Raw genomic sequence first — 14567 nt, 5'->3', positions numbered from 1 at the left:
GTATCATGTTCTAAATTGTGACACTTTCTTGTTTGTATTGACTTCAAAAAGAGAGACCACATCTCAATTTCCAAGCAGAAGGGAGCTCAAACCATCTGGCCCAAAAAGCAGTAGACACAGGGGAGAACACTGAAGCGTTTTGGTATTCTGGGTACAGAAGTGAGTGCATGTGCCCACACCTGCATGCACAAGAAGGTTCTGAGTGTGATGTGTGGATGTGTGTGTTGCACGTCTGTGACATATCCACTGAGTATTTCATTCATGTCCGGGAATGTCCCAGGCCCTGGGATACAAGACTGTTGGGTCCCGGGGCAGGCAGGGCATGTATGTGCCCTGACAAGAGTGAGAAAGGACACAGGATCACGTTCATTCTGTGTTTCCTGCATCTCACGTGTGCCTTGCACCTCGTGATTGTCCAGGCACTGCTGCAGGAGTTCACGTCCGTGCCTAGAAGTGTCCCTTTCTTTCTTCAGCATTGCCCTGTCTAGTGCCTTGTCCAGATGCCAGTGACCCAGGCCTGGACCTGTCTACCTGATTCCTCCCCCTCTTTCCAGCCTCTTCCTGCCTCACAAGGCTCTGAGCAAGCCCTGCTGGGCTGGGCAGTCAGGCCTGAGGGTATCCTTAGCCCAAGCATATTTTCTGGAGTTGAGGGCTGAAAGGAGGAGTGTCTTTTTGTTCTCTTTTCAGGCAGGGCAGAGGGCACCTCTTAGATCTTAGTTCTTGGTCCCAGCCCAGGTTCGGAGGTTCAGAGGTTCTTCTGCCCCAGGCTGGCCAGCTACAGGGGAGGTCTGACCCCAGAACCGGGCCTTGGATGAAGCCCTAAAACACACCCCCAGGGCCGGAATAGCAGCAGGCAGAGCGCTGTAGACCCACAGCCCGCAGCACTGAGCTGACGAGCGGATCCCCAGAACTGCTTCCTGACCCTTCTTCTTTGGTGTCCGATGGCTCTGGAAGCACAGGGGTACGATAAAACGCCGGGCCCAAAGTCAGGACTTCTGAGCCACACCCTGCCAGAGGGCATGTCACACAGTCTTACCAGAAGAGCCCCAGGATTTGGGGTGGCAGGGAGCCTTCTGATGCCTTCTGTTCCCCCACCATCCTTCTGAGAGCTTGAGGGAGCAAGTCTTGAGCCTAGTTCCCTGAAGAACTGAAGAGATACAGCAAGAAGACTTTTACCCCACAACCAGACAGATGGGACTAGGCTGAACCTTCTGATCTGAGGAAGGCAGCCAGCCCTTCTGGACACAGTCCTGACCCTCCCCTGGCACACACATCCCAGCATCTGCTTAGGGTGTTCAGCAGGATGGGGGTGTCCTCAGTGCACGCATCTGTACTCACTCACATGCATGTGGTACTGACCCACACCTGGAAACCTGAACATACAGAAACAAAGTCACCTACATGTGAACACCCACCTCTGCACATATTCCATGACTCGTGCCCCAGGAGGCACAGTGTTGAATATGGAGCCTAGAAATCTCTATTCACTTCTGACCTGCTTTTAAGTCTCCTCAGCCCCCTCAGCTGCATCCTTCTGATGGCATGGTGACTGTGACAGAGCTCGCTGTTGTGGATGGACTGACAGACACCTGCACATGAGCTTCAATCTCTACAGTGTTAAGTTTGCAGCCTCTGTCAGGAAGACAGTGGAAACTCCTGCATAGCTGACATAGGTTTTTGGGGGGTTTTTTTTAAGATTTTATTTGAGAGAGAACACACAACCACCAGCAGAGGAAGGGGCAGAGAGAAAGGGAGAAGCAGACTCCCCGCTGAGCAGGGCAACGTGGGGCTGGATCCCAGAACCCTGCGATCATGACCTGAGCCGAAGGCAGACGCCCAACCGACTGAGCCACCCAGGTACCCCTGACATAGGATTTTTTTTAAAAAGCTGCTGAACCACATGCAGAAGAATGAAACTGGGCCCTTACCTCACGATATACACAAAAATCAACTCAAAATGGCTTAAAGACTTAAACCAAAAACCTGAAACCATAAAACTACTAGAAGAAAATAGGGAAAAGCTTCTTGACACTGGTCTGGGCAATGGTTTTTTGGATATGATACCAAAAGCACAGGTAACAAAAGCAAAATAGGTTAAGTGGGACTACACCAAACTATAAGCTTCTGTACAGTGAAGGAAACCATCAACAGAGTGAAAAGGCAACCTGCGGAATGGGAGAATGTATTTGCAAACCATATATCTGATAAAGGATTAATATCCAAAATATATAAGTAACTCATACAACTCAATAGCAAAAAAATCCAATAACTCATTTTAAAAATGGACAAAGCACCTGTATAGACATTTCTCAGATACACAAATGGCCAACAGATATATCGTTCAACATTGTTAATCATCAGAGAAATGCAAATCAAAACCACAATGAGGTATCACTTCACATGTCTTAGAATGCCTATTATTAAAAAGACAAAGGAATAGTGTTGGTGACAATGTGGAGTAAAGGATTTCTGGGTGTTCCAAAAGAAATGAGATCAGGATCTCAAAGATATCTGCATTCCCATCTTCATTGCAGCATTATGCACAGTAGTAAAGACATGGAAGCAACCTAAGTGCCCATTGATGGATGAATGAAATGGACAAGGAAAATGTGGTGCATATACCACGGAATATTATTCAGCCTTAAAAAAAGGAAAGTCCACATTTGTGACATCATGGATGAACCTGGAGGATATTATGCTAAGTGAAATAAGCCAGACACAGAAAGATGAAAAATGCATGATCTTATTATATAATCTTATATAATCTAAAAGTCAAACTCATAGAAGCAGAGAGGAGAACAATGATTGCCTGGAGTTGGGGGAGGGAGAAATGGGGAAATGTCAGACAAAGGGATACAAAGTGTCTGCGAGATGAATAAGTTCTAGAGATCTAACCTGCAGCATGGTGACCATAGTTAACAAATACTGTGTTGTGCGCTTGAAATGTGCTAAGAGGATAGATCTTAAGAGTTGTCACCACACACAGACACACAAATGGTAACTGTGTGAGGCGACAGATATGGTAATTAGCCTGATTGTGGTGATTATTTCACAATGTATACCTGTTTCAAAATACCAAGTTGTGCACCTTAAGTTTATACAATTTTTATTTGTCACTTATACTTCAATAAATCTGGGAGGAGGCGGGGAATAGCAGCTGAAGAAGCCAGCTGCTTTCCCAAAGGATCAAAATGCTGCTCTGATGGGTCAGTAAGGAGAGGTCCTGAGTCAGGACCTGAATGGAGCACCTCGATGTGGATGACGTCAGTCTGTCCTGAGTTCAAATCCTGATTCCACCATCCCTGTATACCCAGGAGATTTTATGAGTGAGCAAATTACCGGACCTTTCAGAGCCGCATTTACTCCTCTGAAGTGGAGGCCAAGACAGCTCTTGGTGTTAGGAATCAGAACCACAAAAAAAAAAAACAAAAAAAAAACTTAGTACAATGCAAAAAAAAAAAAGGAATCAGAACCGCTGGCCCATCCCCACGGCCACCGTGCGCCAGGACCTGTAAAGGCCCGCGGCACCCCGGAGCGCCTCCTCCCACCCCCGCCCCGAGCGCCGCCGCGGTTCTCTGCGCCCTGCTGGCCGTGGGCCAGAACCGCCGAGGGGGCGTTGAGGTCCCCCGGACACACACCCCGGGAGGCGCCCAGGGCAGAGCGCCGCGCAAGTCCAAGCCTCCTCACCCCTCCCGCCCCGGCTCCCCCGCCCCTGCAGCCGCTCGGTTGCTAGGGCTGCGGGGCCTGAGAGACGCGGCGCACGTGTCGCGGGCTGAGCGGGAGAAGCCCCGGGCCCGGCGAGCGCAGGCGGCTCCGCCCCACTCCGGGCGCTCCCGGCCGCCCCGCTCCCGCCCTATCGCAGCGGCATCTCCGGGCCGCACGGAGCCGGGAGGCCGGGCGCCATGGCCAGGGCCCCGCAGTCCCGGCGACGCCCCGCGGCGCCCGGGAGCGCCCTGCGCGCCTTGCTGCGCTGCAACCTGCCCCCCGGCGCCCAGCGCGTGGTGGTCTTCGCGGTGCTGGCGCTCCTGGTCCTCATCAACGTCGTGCTGATATTCCTGCTGGCCTTCCGCTGACCGCCCGGGCAGGGCGCCGCGGGCAACCGCGCAGGGGTGAGTGGCGCCGGCGCTGGGCTCCTGCGGCCGCCGCGCGTCTTCCCTTTCAGCCCCGTCCTCCTCGGTGCCCGCCGCGGCTCGCAGCCCGCAGTGGCCCAAGGTGCAGCGGCTGGCGCCGTCTGGCCCCCGTGAGTCCCGCACCGGACGCCACCAGGAGAGGCCTCCCCTGCCAGCCCCATGTGCCAAGGCCCGGTCTGTGTGTGTGCCCCCCTGGGGATGCGGCCCTGCAGGTGACTTGGGGCGTAATGACACTTGTGCCACAGGGTCTTTCCATCTGTCCTTTGTGCCGTGGTGTGTGTGTGTGTGTGTGTGTCTAAAATGGCGTGTCTCTATGTGTAGCTGAGGATGCGGATGCAGCTGTGGCCACGGCTGTCTATGGTTGTCTGGAAACTGTACATGTGACTGCCATGTGAGCGGAACTGGACATGCGTTTCTGTGTGGGTTGAAAAATGTCTGGGAAGATGAGTGGGCTCCTCTTCACATGTCATCTGCAGTTGCTTTTCCTATTTTAGGTCTTAGTGGTCTCAGTCAACGTGCCCCCACTACAGGCAGAGCCCCTCCTGCACCCCCTGGAAGGTGGGCATTCTGAATACCCTCTGTCCCCTGCTGTACAGGGGCCCAAAGAAGCTGAGCCACATTCCTTCCCAGACTATCTGATTGGAATCCTCCACCAGCCTGCATATGTGAGAGACAGGAGGAGATGGGGCAGGGTGGGAAAGGTGGTGGGTGCTCATCAGGGGGAACTTTGAGCCAAAGTCTGGCTTCCTGAAGCCTGTCAAAATCTCTGAGGTACAGGAGTGGATCCTGCCCCTGTCCCTCCATGGGGACAGTTCCCCAACTGCCTCCACATAAATATTCCATGTCTCAGAACCAGCTTCTGCTCCCCTCTGCCAGGCCAAGAAAGAGCCTGCAACCCTTGCCTCTCAGCCTGCTGGACTTAAATCTGGGCTTCCATGCAGCTGCACCTCAGACAGAGCATCAGGAAGGGCCTCTGCCCAAAAACCCATCCAGTGTGGGCCTTCGTGGCCTCTGGGCTGTCGGAGGTAGAATGCCTCTCTGAACTCTTAGAGCTACATTTTATCTTGGTGACATCACATAAATGGTTAACGTCATTGCTATAACTTGACAGAGTGCCTTGCATTTGCAGATCCGTAGAGGAGCTTTGTGGCCCAGGGAGAGCACATGGTTACTGTGGGCATCAGTCGGGACCAAAGCACAGGGAGATCGGGGGAATTCCTCATGGCTGTATGTCTGTCAAGTACCTTCTGTGCACAGCAAGGCACTGGGACAAGGAAGTGACAAAGGTGGCCACCCCCACTACCAGAAAGGGCTTCTGGCTGACTGGACAAGACAGGTGTCGGGACTTGTCCATGAAGGTGTCAGGAACCATGGTCTCTCTGGGAAGCCCTACGTCTGCAGCGATAGAGGAAACCAGCTGTGTAGGACGCCCCCTCTCTGCAAGGCTGGCAGAGGACAGCGGCGGGAGGAGGCACTGGCCCATACAAGAGGGGCTTTGCTCGGGGCTCATCTGAGAGAACCCAGGGTTAGGAGGAGACACCTGATCTGGCTAGTATTAGTAGGGAACGACCTGGGCAGGGAAATGGCGGGAAGCTGGGCTGTGTGGAGTATGTCTGCATTACGTCCTCCCTGCCTGGGCTCCAGCAGTGAAAGGTGGCTTCCACACTGTCCTGGAGACCTGCATGTGCAGCTAGTGTGAACTGAGGGTGGACGGCATTCACCTGCAGCGTGGCATACTGTTCTCAGGAGATCAGAGTGTAGCATCCCAGTAGCGAGTGTATAAATGTGTGTTGGCAGGTGCATGTCGGGGTTTGTGCAGGAAGAGGGAGTCTCAGGACACGCACCTCTCAAGGATCAAAACTACCCAAATAGCCTGTAGTCACACATTCCCTCCATTGTGATGCACACACTTTGCCTGAGGTCATACACACTCTCTGTCCTTATGCTCACACTCACCCTTGGTCACACACATCTTCTGTCCTGATGTATCTGCTCACCTGTGATCACTGTCCCTGAAAGAGGACATTCACCTGCAGCCCACATTCTCATTGGCTCACCCACCCCACCCTTGAGTACCTTGCTTCTTCCTTGTCTTCAGGCAAGATCCTCCAAGGCTAGAGGTGGTAGCCTCCTCATGTGGAGCATGCCTGCTCTGGGCTGCCTAGTCTAGTGCTTGCTCCCTGGGTACAGCAGGCACCTTCATGTGGCTCGCTGAGTCCTCTTGTCTCATCTTGTTCGTATTGCAGCCAGGAGGTCTTGATCCTGGGGGCCAGGCCTTCCTGCAGAAGAGGACATGGCTGTAGTAGGTCTTTTTAGCTGGGGTGAGTTCAATGGTCCCTTGAGGAGGCATGCAGCCCCCCAGGAATAACCCAGTGCTCGGTGCCCAGGGCCCCTGGGTGGGCATCAGGAACCTGCAGCCCCTGAATGGCTTTGCATGGGAGCGTAGGTATACACGTCGGCTGTAGATCATTCGGAGGAGTGGTTTCATCAGGGTTTAAAGCAGGTTTCATCCCCAGAAAACACGAACTGGAGGTTTCTGAATGTGCTTGCTCAGGCCCTACCCTGGAGGAAGGTTCCGGCCTGAGTGGGCTCTGGTATCCAGGTGGCCTACCCCACCCTTCACTCTGCCCATTCAGGGCCTGGGGGAGACCCCCTAGCTACTGGAAATGTCAGCTGGAGATCCAGACAGTCCTGTTGCAGCCCTGCTCTGGTTCCCATTTCAGTCTGAGGAACAGCACACACACTGCACGGGGAGCACGCAGAGAAGGCCCCACTGGACCTGAAGCCAAAGAAGGATTCACACGCACGAGTGGGAACAGAGGCGAGCAGCTCAGAGGAGGAAATAGTTGGTTGCAGAGGGCCTCACTGGTTGACGCTCTGAGGCCTTGACTGCCAAAGAGCCACCCTGCAGAGCCAACACTTGGTCCCAGCAGACATGGATCTCACCTCTTTTTTTTTTTTTTTTTTAAGATTTATGTATTTATTTGACAGAGACACAGTGAGAGAGGGAACACAAGCAGGGGGAGTGGGAGAGGGAGAAGCCGGCTTCCTGCTGAGCAGGGAGCCCGATGCGGGGCTCGATCCCAGGACCCTGGGACCATGCCCTGAGCCAAAGGCAGACGCTTAATGACTGAGCCACCCAAGCGCCCCTGGACCTCACCTCTTGTATAGCCCCCAACCTACCCCTCCTCTTGTCCTAAGCCCCAGAGCCATTCATTATTCATGGAGCAGAAACTGAGCCCACATTACAGGAAAGCAGGCATCCGCCCAACGGCAAATGGAGCTCTAAGCACAAGGGCTGCCTGGGGCATGGAGGAGGGCGGGAGTCCCATCTCCCTACCCCTCAGGGCAGGGGAGCATCCCTCCTGATGTGAGGTCCATGACCATGTGGGAGGAAGGAAACACACCAAATTATTTCAGCAGAGAGAAATAACTATAAAGACTTGTGAGCCAGGTATAAAGTGCCTGACCCCAAAACCAAGTGCACAAGAACAATCCTGAAGTATCCATTACAGAGATAGCAGCTGCAAGATGTACCTACCCCTCCTAGAGCTAGGGAATAAAGTAAAGAGGTTGGAATAATTAAAGCTGAGGATCCTGTGGGCCTTGGGACCTGAAAGTCTGAGGCTAGGTGCTCTTTAGCTAGTGCAGGTTGGGATGGCGGGGGAGGGCCATGAGACTGGTTCCACAAGTGTTCGAAAATCACCACAAACCAGATCCAGCTACTGTGATGGCTGGGTGCCACCCCCCCCGCCCCCCGCCCCCCCCTCACCCTGCCCCGTACCTAGGAGGAGTGGCACTGGTGCTTGCCAGGTGACCTCACAGGTAATGCAAGGCCACAGGAAGCCAGTGGGAGGGAGTAAGCCCCTTCTCCCTCTGGCCTTGTGGTCCCCTCCAGTGCCACATTGGGAGAACCTAACGGGGTAGCTAGCACAGAAGAAATGCAGCCTGCTGTGCTCAGCCCCAGCCTCCCAGAGCAGAGCACAGATGGTAAATGAAGCTGAGAGTAGTAAGTGACTCACTGGTCCAGTGGGGTGGGAGGAAGGTGTGCCCTGTGCAGGGGAGTGAGCAACACACTTGCCTCTCAGATTCTGTGGCTCACCAGGATTCTAGTTCACTTCAGGCTTCATCACGAGCCTTGCCAGTCTAGACATGCCCAGGGCATAGTCCTGTCCCTTGAAGAGTGACGGGCTCAGAGGGAGCCTCCATTCACTCCTCTGTAACCTGAGTCAGGATCCCCTCTTTGCAGGGCTGCTGAGGGATGGAGGACAGAGGGCAGAGCACCCTGCCCCATGAGGAGGTCCATGACAACCTTGCCCACTGATCTGCTATCTGTGGCTCTCTCCACAGCTCATCAGTGATGGCAGTGTGGTCTGTGCTGAAGCACTCTGGGACCATGTCACCATGGATGACCAGGAACTGGGCTTCAAAGCTGGGGATGTCATCGAAGTAATGGATGCCACCAACAGAGAGTGGTGGTGGGGTCGTGTTGCTGACGGCGAGGGCTGGTTTCCAGCCAGCTTTGTGCGGGTATGGCACAGCCTGTGTGCTTCTCCTTTGCCCATTAGGAGCCAAGTGGCTCTGCTCAGACATGCAGACCTGAAACTGCTCTGGGGTCGGAGGTGCTGGGCATGGACTTCCCCCCGCCCCCGCCTTCCCCCACCCTCAGGGCTGTGCTGGGACTGTAAGGCTGTGGGTTGGAGATGGGGATCGAGGTGTCCAGAAGACCAGCCACAGAGTTGTGACACAGCCATCACCAATTCCTGCCTGCTCCCACCCCTCCCTCCAGGGTGCCCTCAGTGTCCAGAAAGGAACGGGTCAGAAATGATGGTGTGTGCATTCCTCCAGGGGGAATCTGCCTGTTAGAATTCCATCACCACAAACAACTCAGCACCGGGCATTTACTAAACCCGGTGCAGAAAATTTGGACAGGCTTCTCAATTATAACTTTCACAATGCCCTGGGAGCTGGGAACAGCCCCTTACACCTGAGAAAACTGAGGCATGGACAAGTTAAGTCGTTAGCACAAGAGCTCACAGGAAGGGGACCCAGAGCCTCCCTGTGGCAGCCTTTGGTCTCCTAGGAAGGAATCATGGTGCCTTCTCAAAGGCCAGGCAGAGGGCAGTGGGGAGGAGATATCCCAGACTTTGGGGTTCGTTGCTTCTGCTGCCCCAAACCCCGTGGATGAACTGCCCACTCTCCACCTCTAGCCTGTCCTACTTACAGGTCAGAGAGCCAGAAAGGCCCCGTCACCCATCCTCTTCTGTCACAGCCCCTAGAGGGCCGGCCCCGTGTGAGCAGGCCCTAGGTCCGAACCCCAAGAGAGTGAGCATCTGTGCTCCGCTCCCAGCACTGAGTCCAGAACCGGCCGAGGAGCGAGAGGAGAAGGGTGCCTTCAGAGGGGCAGGCGCAGTCTCGGGTGCTGGGGGAAAGGGGCTGCCGGGTCTACACGTCCTCCGAGCCTCTGTTCCCCGCTGCCGCCGCGTGCCGGTCGCGGGGCGCTGAGCCTCGGCGGGGGCTGACCTGAGGGGCGCTGACCAGCCGCGCGCTGCCTGCAGCTGCGGGTGAACCAGGACGAGCCCGCCTACGAGGATGCCTTGCGGGCCGGGGACGGCGGGGCCGCGGATGGAGGGGCCGAGGCGCAGAGCAGCAAGGACCAGATGCGGACCAACGTCATCAACGAGATCCTCAGCACCGAGCGGGACTACATCAAGCACTTGCGCGACATCTGCGAGGTGAGGCCCGGCCGGGGGTGCGGAGGGTGGCGTGGGGGACGCGGGTGCCGGGGGAGAGACCTGATGGGCCGCGGGCCGCAGGGCTACATCAGGCAGTGTCGCAAGCGCGCCGACATGTTCAGCGAGGAGCAGCTGCGCACCATCTTCGGGAACATCGAGGACATCTACCGGTGCCAGAAGGCGTTTGTGAAGGCGCTGGAGCAGAGGTTCAATAGGGAGCGCCCCCACCTGAGCGAGCTGGGCGCCTGCTTCCTGGAGCACGTGAGCACGCCCCGCCCCGGACACCCCGCTGCCCAGGACCCACGCACCCTGTCTCCCCACTACGCGGGCCCCCTGCCCTGCCCATCCCTGCTGGGGGTCCGCGCCCGGCTACACACAAACCCCCTGGCCCCAGCACAAAGCCTCCCTTCGCCCTTGCCTCCCGTGCCTGCCTCCCCTCAGAAGTCGACCCTGTAGGCTAAAGCCCAGGCAACCTGCTGCTCTTTGCCCAGAAGCATCCAGGCCCCACACCCCTACTGCCCACCTTGCCCTCACGCTCCCACACGGTTTTAGCAGTGTCTCTTCTTGTTTGGGAGGCCGACCAAGCCAGAGAGGGCTCCTAGGAGCAGGGGTGCCTGGGCATCTGCCTGAAAAGCTTTGCTTGGGCTAGAGTAAGTAGAAGACAGAGCTGGGCTGGGCTACCTGTTGAGCATCCTCAGAGCTGTTCCTAACAGGTTCTTGGCTTCCTCACACACTGAGAAAACTGGAATCTGTGGAATGTACAGTGCTTAACTTCCACGCTAAATGCCAGTTGGAATTTAGCCAAGGTTCATTGGCCTGGTCTAGGCTAGATGGACTCCTGGCCTTGCTTGGTAAGGAAGGCACTTGTTACTATCCCTCTCCTGTGGCAGTCACGTGCGGTTGAGCCGAGGATGCCAAGGCCGGCCCATGAAGGACAATGTGGGTTCCTTCTTGGTGTTGGAAGGGCCCTGGCACCTCACTCCAGTGGCAGGAGGAGAACTGGAAAGGGAGACCTTAGACTTCCCGAGCAGGAACTGGGGGCGGGTCAGAGCACCTGTGTGAGCATGGGATTTGCAGCCAGTTATTCAGCAGGCAGAGCTGTGATGGGGGCGGGGGGTGGGGCAGGCACTTTATCGATATTACCTAGTGTGACCATCCCAGCAACCCGCCAGCCAGCCAACTGCTGTTACCCTCCTTTCCCACCTAAGTCCGTGAAGTCCTAGTCACTCTAGGGCACACCCAGTCTTTCTCTGGCTCTAGGTAGATGGAACTTAAAAAAAAAAAGGCACTCTGAGTCTCCTGTACGATACACACACAATGTGGATATATCTGTCACATTGTGTTTGTTGAACAAAGTGGCAGTGGCTGTCTTTCAGATATGAAAGAGCTTTGTGAAGGATAAGCAAGACACTGGGCCGAGGAGGAGAACAATCCAGGGGACATAGCCATAGACCCTGGCATCCATTTAATCTCTCTCTCTCTTTTTTTAAGATTTTATTCATTTATTTGACAGAAAAATAGACAGTGAGAGAGGGAACACAAGAAGGGGGAGTGGGAGAGGGAGAAGCCGGCTTCCCGCGGAGCAGGGAGCCCGATGTGGGGCTCGATCCCAGGACCCTGGGATCATGACCTGAGCCGAAGGCAGACGCTTAACAACTGAGCCACCCAGGCGCCCCCATTTAATCTCTCTTAATCCCTTTCTCCTCTCCCTCTCTCTCCCTCTCCCCCTCTTTCCCAGTTTCCCTTTCCTTCACTCCTTCTCTCCCTCTCTTTCTCCCTGTCCCTCCCCCTCTCTCTCCCTCTCTCTCCTGTCCTCTCTCTCTCTCTGCTTCTCTCTCTGGTTTTTGGTCTTATAACGCTTCCTTATTAGCATCATTGATTTCATCCAAAAAACCAGACATACAGTCAGAATCTCTGCTGAGGGCCCTGCTGAGAAAGCTGGGTGGCGACAGTGCACACACAAGCCTGTGCCTAATTCCACATAGTTTGCGCCCAGTGAAGTGAGTAGACAGAGCCTGGGTCCTCCGAGCCCAGCTCCTGAAGGAAATGCAGACGCTCGCTCCCGCTCCCTCCCGATGCTGTGCCTGAGGTGCCTGGGTGGCCTGAGGGGCAGGGGCTCCCCATGCTAACCTCCAGCTTGTGCCCCCAGCAAGCGGACTTCCAGATCTACTCAGAGTACTGCAACAACCACCCCAATGCCTGTGTGGAGCTGTCCCGGCTCGCCAAGCTCAGCAAGTACGTGTACTTCTTTGAGGCGTGCCGGCTGCTACAGAAGATGATCGACATCTCGCTGGATGGCTTCCTGCTGACCCCCGTGCAGAAGATCTGCAAGTACCCTCTGCAGCTGGCCGAGCTGCTCAAGTACACACCCCCCCAGCACAGGTAGGAGGCTGTGGGGGAGCGCGGGCCGGGGGCCAGCCGAGGTGTCACGTACTGGCTGTGGGTGGCCACTGCTGTAGGCGCTGGCTGGCAGCCCACAGTCAAACAGGCGCCACTGTTGCATGCTGTTGCTGCAAGGAGGGGACCAGACAAAAATGGGGTATTCCGTTCTGCTGTGCCCAGCCAGGTGTGCGTTGACAAGTGAAGAACTGGCCGAGGGCAGAGCCCCAGAGGGAAGCAGCTCCACAGGGGGCCCCTCTCTGCTCTCTGAAGTACGGCCTTCTTCCATCTCTCTTCTGCCCCAGGGATTTCAAGGACGTGGAAGCAGCCCTACATGCCATGAAGAACGTGGCCCGGCTCATCAACGAACGGAAACGGAGGCTTGAAAACATCGACAAGATTGCTCAGTGGCAGAGCTCCATAGAGGACTGGGAGGTGAGGGTCCCACACCCCACAAAATACCATGGGGCTCTGCCCCTGAACAATCTAGGAAGGAGCTGAAGCAGGGAGCCATGCTCCTGGGAGCTGGCGAACAGGCACCAGTGGTAAGCAAGCTGGTCCCCTGCCCAGGCCAACCCACCCGAGCACTGAGCTGCAGGCCTGGTGGTGGAGAGTGTAGGGCATGTGTGAGGTAAGATGTCGCTCCTGGTGCAGCCGGTCAGCCCAGCAGGACAGGCCAGCCCCCAGTTTTAGTAACTACTGGGACTTCTCCCAACAGAAGGGTTCAGGCCTGCCATAGCATGACCAAAAACGATTGCCATGGGTCAGAGCTTCCTGGTTCCATTCTTCTGGCTTGCACATACCCCTTGTCTCTGCCAGTCTTGCCTTCTAAAGCCGCCGGAGGCCTGAACTTACAGGGACATTTCCTGTCCTGTTCTCTCACCTCCACCCACTAGCCATAAATATTATGAAAATACAGATTCTTGGGCCTCATCCTAGAACTAGGAAAATAGAATCCCTGGTGGTGGGGCTGAGCAATGTGGTCTTTGTTTTGTTCAGGGTTTTTTATTTTCCTGGTGCTTGGTTCTGAGGCCCAGACCTGGCTAAGGACCCCTACAAAATTCACTTATCCCAAACTGAATAGCTGCCAAAAACTCCTGGCTGAGGTTTGCATTTCCCAGGAGGAACCGAAAGGGGGCAGGGCTTAGCCTGAAAGTTTGAAGTCTAATGATGGGGCTTCAGGTACTAACTACATTTAGCTGAGAAAACTTCCTTAGCCCCTAAAAGACAAAGTTCACAGGTGACTTCTAGCCAGGTCTAACTATTCTTGAGCGCAGCACTGAACGAAATATCATGGGAGTCACATAGGTAATTGTATATGTTCTAATAGCCATCTTAAAACAGAAAAAAAAGAGTGAAATTAATTTTTTTTCTTTTCTGCTCAGTAATTTTCTTTTTTTATATATATTTTTTATTAACATATAATGTATTATTTGTCTCAGGGGTATAGGTCTGTGATTCATCAGTCTTATATAATTCACAGTGCTCACCATAGCACATACCCTCCCCAATGTCTATCACCCAGCCACCCCATCCCTCCTACCCACCTCCACTCCAGCAACTCTCAGTTTGTTTCCTGAGATTAAGAGTCTCATATGGTTTGTCTCCCTCTCTGATTCATCTTGTTTCATTTTTCTCTCCCTTCCCCTATGATCCTCTGCCTTGTTTCTCAAATTCCACATATCAGTGAGATCATGTGATAATTTGATCTGATTGACTTATTTCGCTTAGCATAATACCCTCTAGTTCCATCCACGTTGTTGCAAATGACAAGATTTCTTTTTTGTGATGGCTGCATAATATTCCATTGTGTGTGTGTATATATACGTATATATATGTGTGTGTGAGTGTGTGTGTGTATATATATATATATATATATACCACAGCTTCTTTATCCATTCATCTGTTGATGGACATCTAGGCTCTTTCCATAGTTTGGCTATTGTGGACATTGCTGCTATAAACATTGGGATGCACGTGCCCCTTCAGATCACTACATTTGTATCTTTGGGGTAAATACCTAGTAGTGCAATTGCTGGGTCATAGGGTAGCTCTATTTTCAACTTTTTGAGGAACCTCCATACTGTTTTCCAGAGTGGCTGCACCAGCTTGCATTCCCACCAACAGTGTAGGAAGGTTCCCCTTTCTCCACATCCTCGCCAACATCTATCGTTTCCTGATTTGTTCATTTTTGCCATTCTGACTGGTGTGAGGTGGTATCTCATTGAGGTTTTGATTTGGATTTCCCTGATACCGAGTGATATTGAGCACTTTTTCATGTGTCTGTTGGCCATTTGGATGTCTTCTTTGCAGATACGTCTGT

At 54.1% G+C, this 14567-nt stretch overlaps 1 protein-coding gene across 7 annotated transcripts in view; it reads left to right on the top strand.

Annotated features, from left to right (window-relative positions):
* The window catches only part of ARHGEF4 (Rho guanine nucleotide exchange factor 4), a 230301-nt gene that overhangs the window by 207842 nt on the left and 7892 nt on the right, over window positions 1–14567 (top strand). For 5 of the 7 annotated variants that reach the window (XM_081814675.1, XM_081814676.1, XM_081814674.1 and 2 more), the window contains 5 exons: window positions 8481–8660; window positions 9689–9865; window positions 9947–10126; window positions 12015–12247; window positions 12550–12679. In XM_081814675.1, the coding sequence (XP_081670801.1) occupies window positions 8481–8660; window positions 9689–9865; window positions 9947–10126; window positions 12015–12247; window positions 12550–12679 (900 nt within the window). Of the gene's footprint in view, window positions 1–3932; window positions 4110–4623; window positions 4689–8480; window positions 8661–9688; window positions 9866–9946; window positions 10127–12014; window positions 12248–12549; window positions 12680–14567 lie in introns of those variants that run through there. The other 2 variants (XM_081814678.1, XM_081814679.1) reach the window with 2 other exon arrangements.

Source organism: Leptonychotes weddellii, chromosome 3 (genome assembly GCF_054177405.1).
Source record: "Leptonychotes weddellii isolate Sample4059 chromosome 3, ASM5417740v2, whole genome shotgun sequence".
Lineage (NCBI taxonomy): Eukaryota > Metazoa > Chordata > Mammalia > Carnivora > Phocidae > Leptonychotes > Leptonychotes weddellii.
Note: the sequence above shows the minus strand (reverse complement) of the source record. Positions and strands in the feature narration are given on the sequence as shown.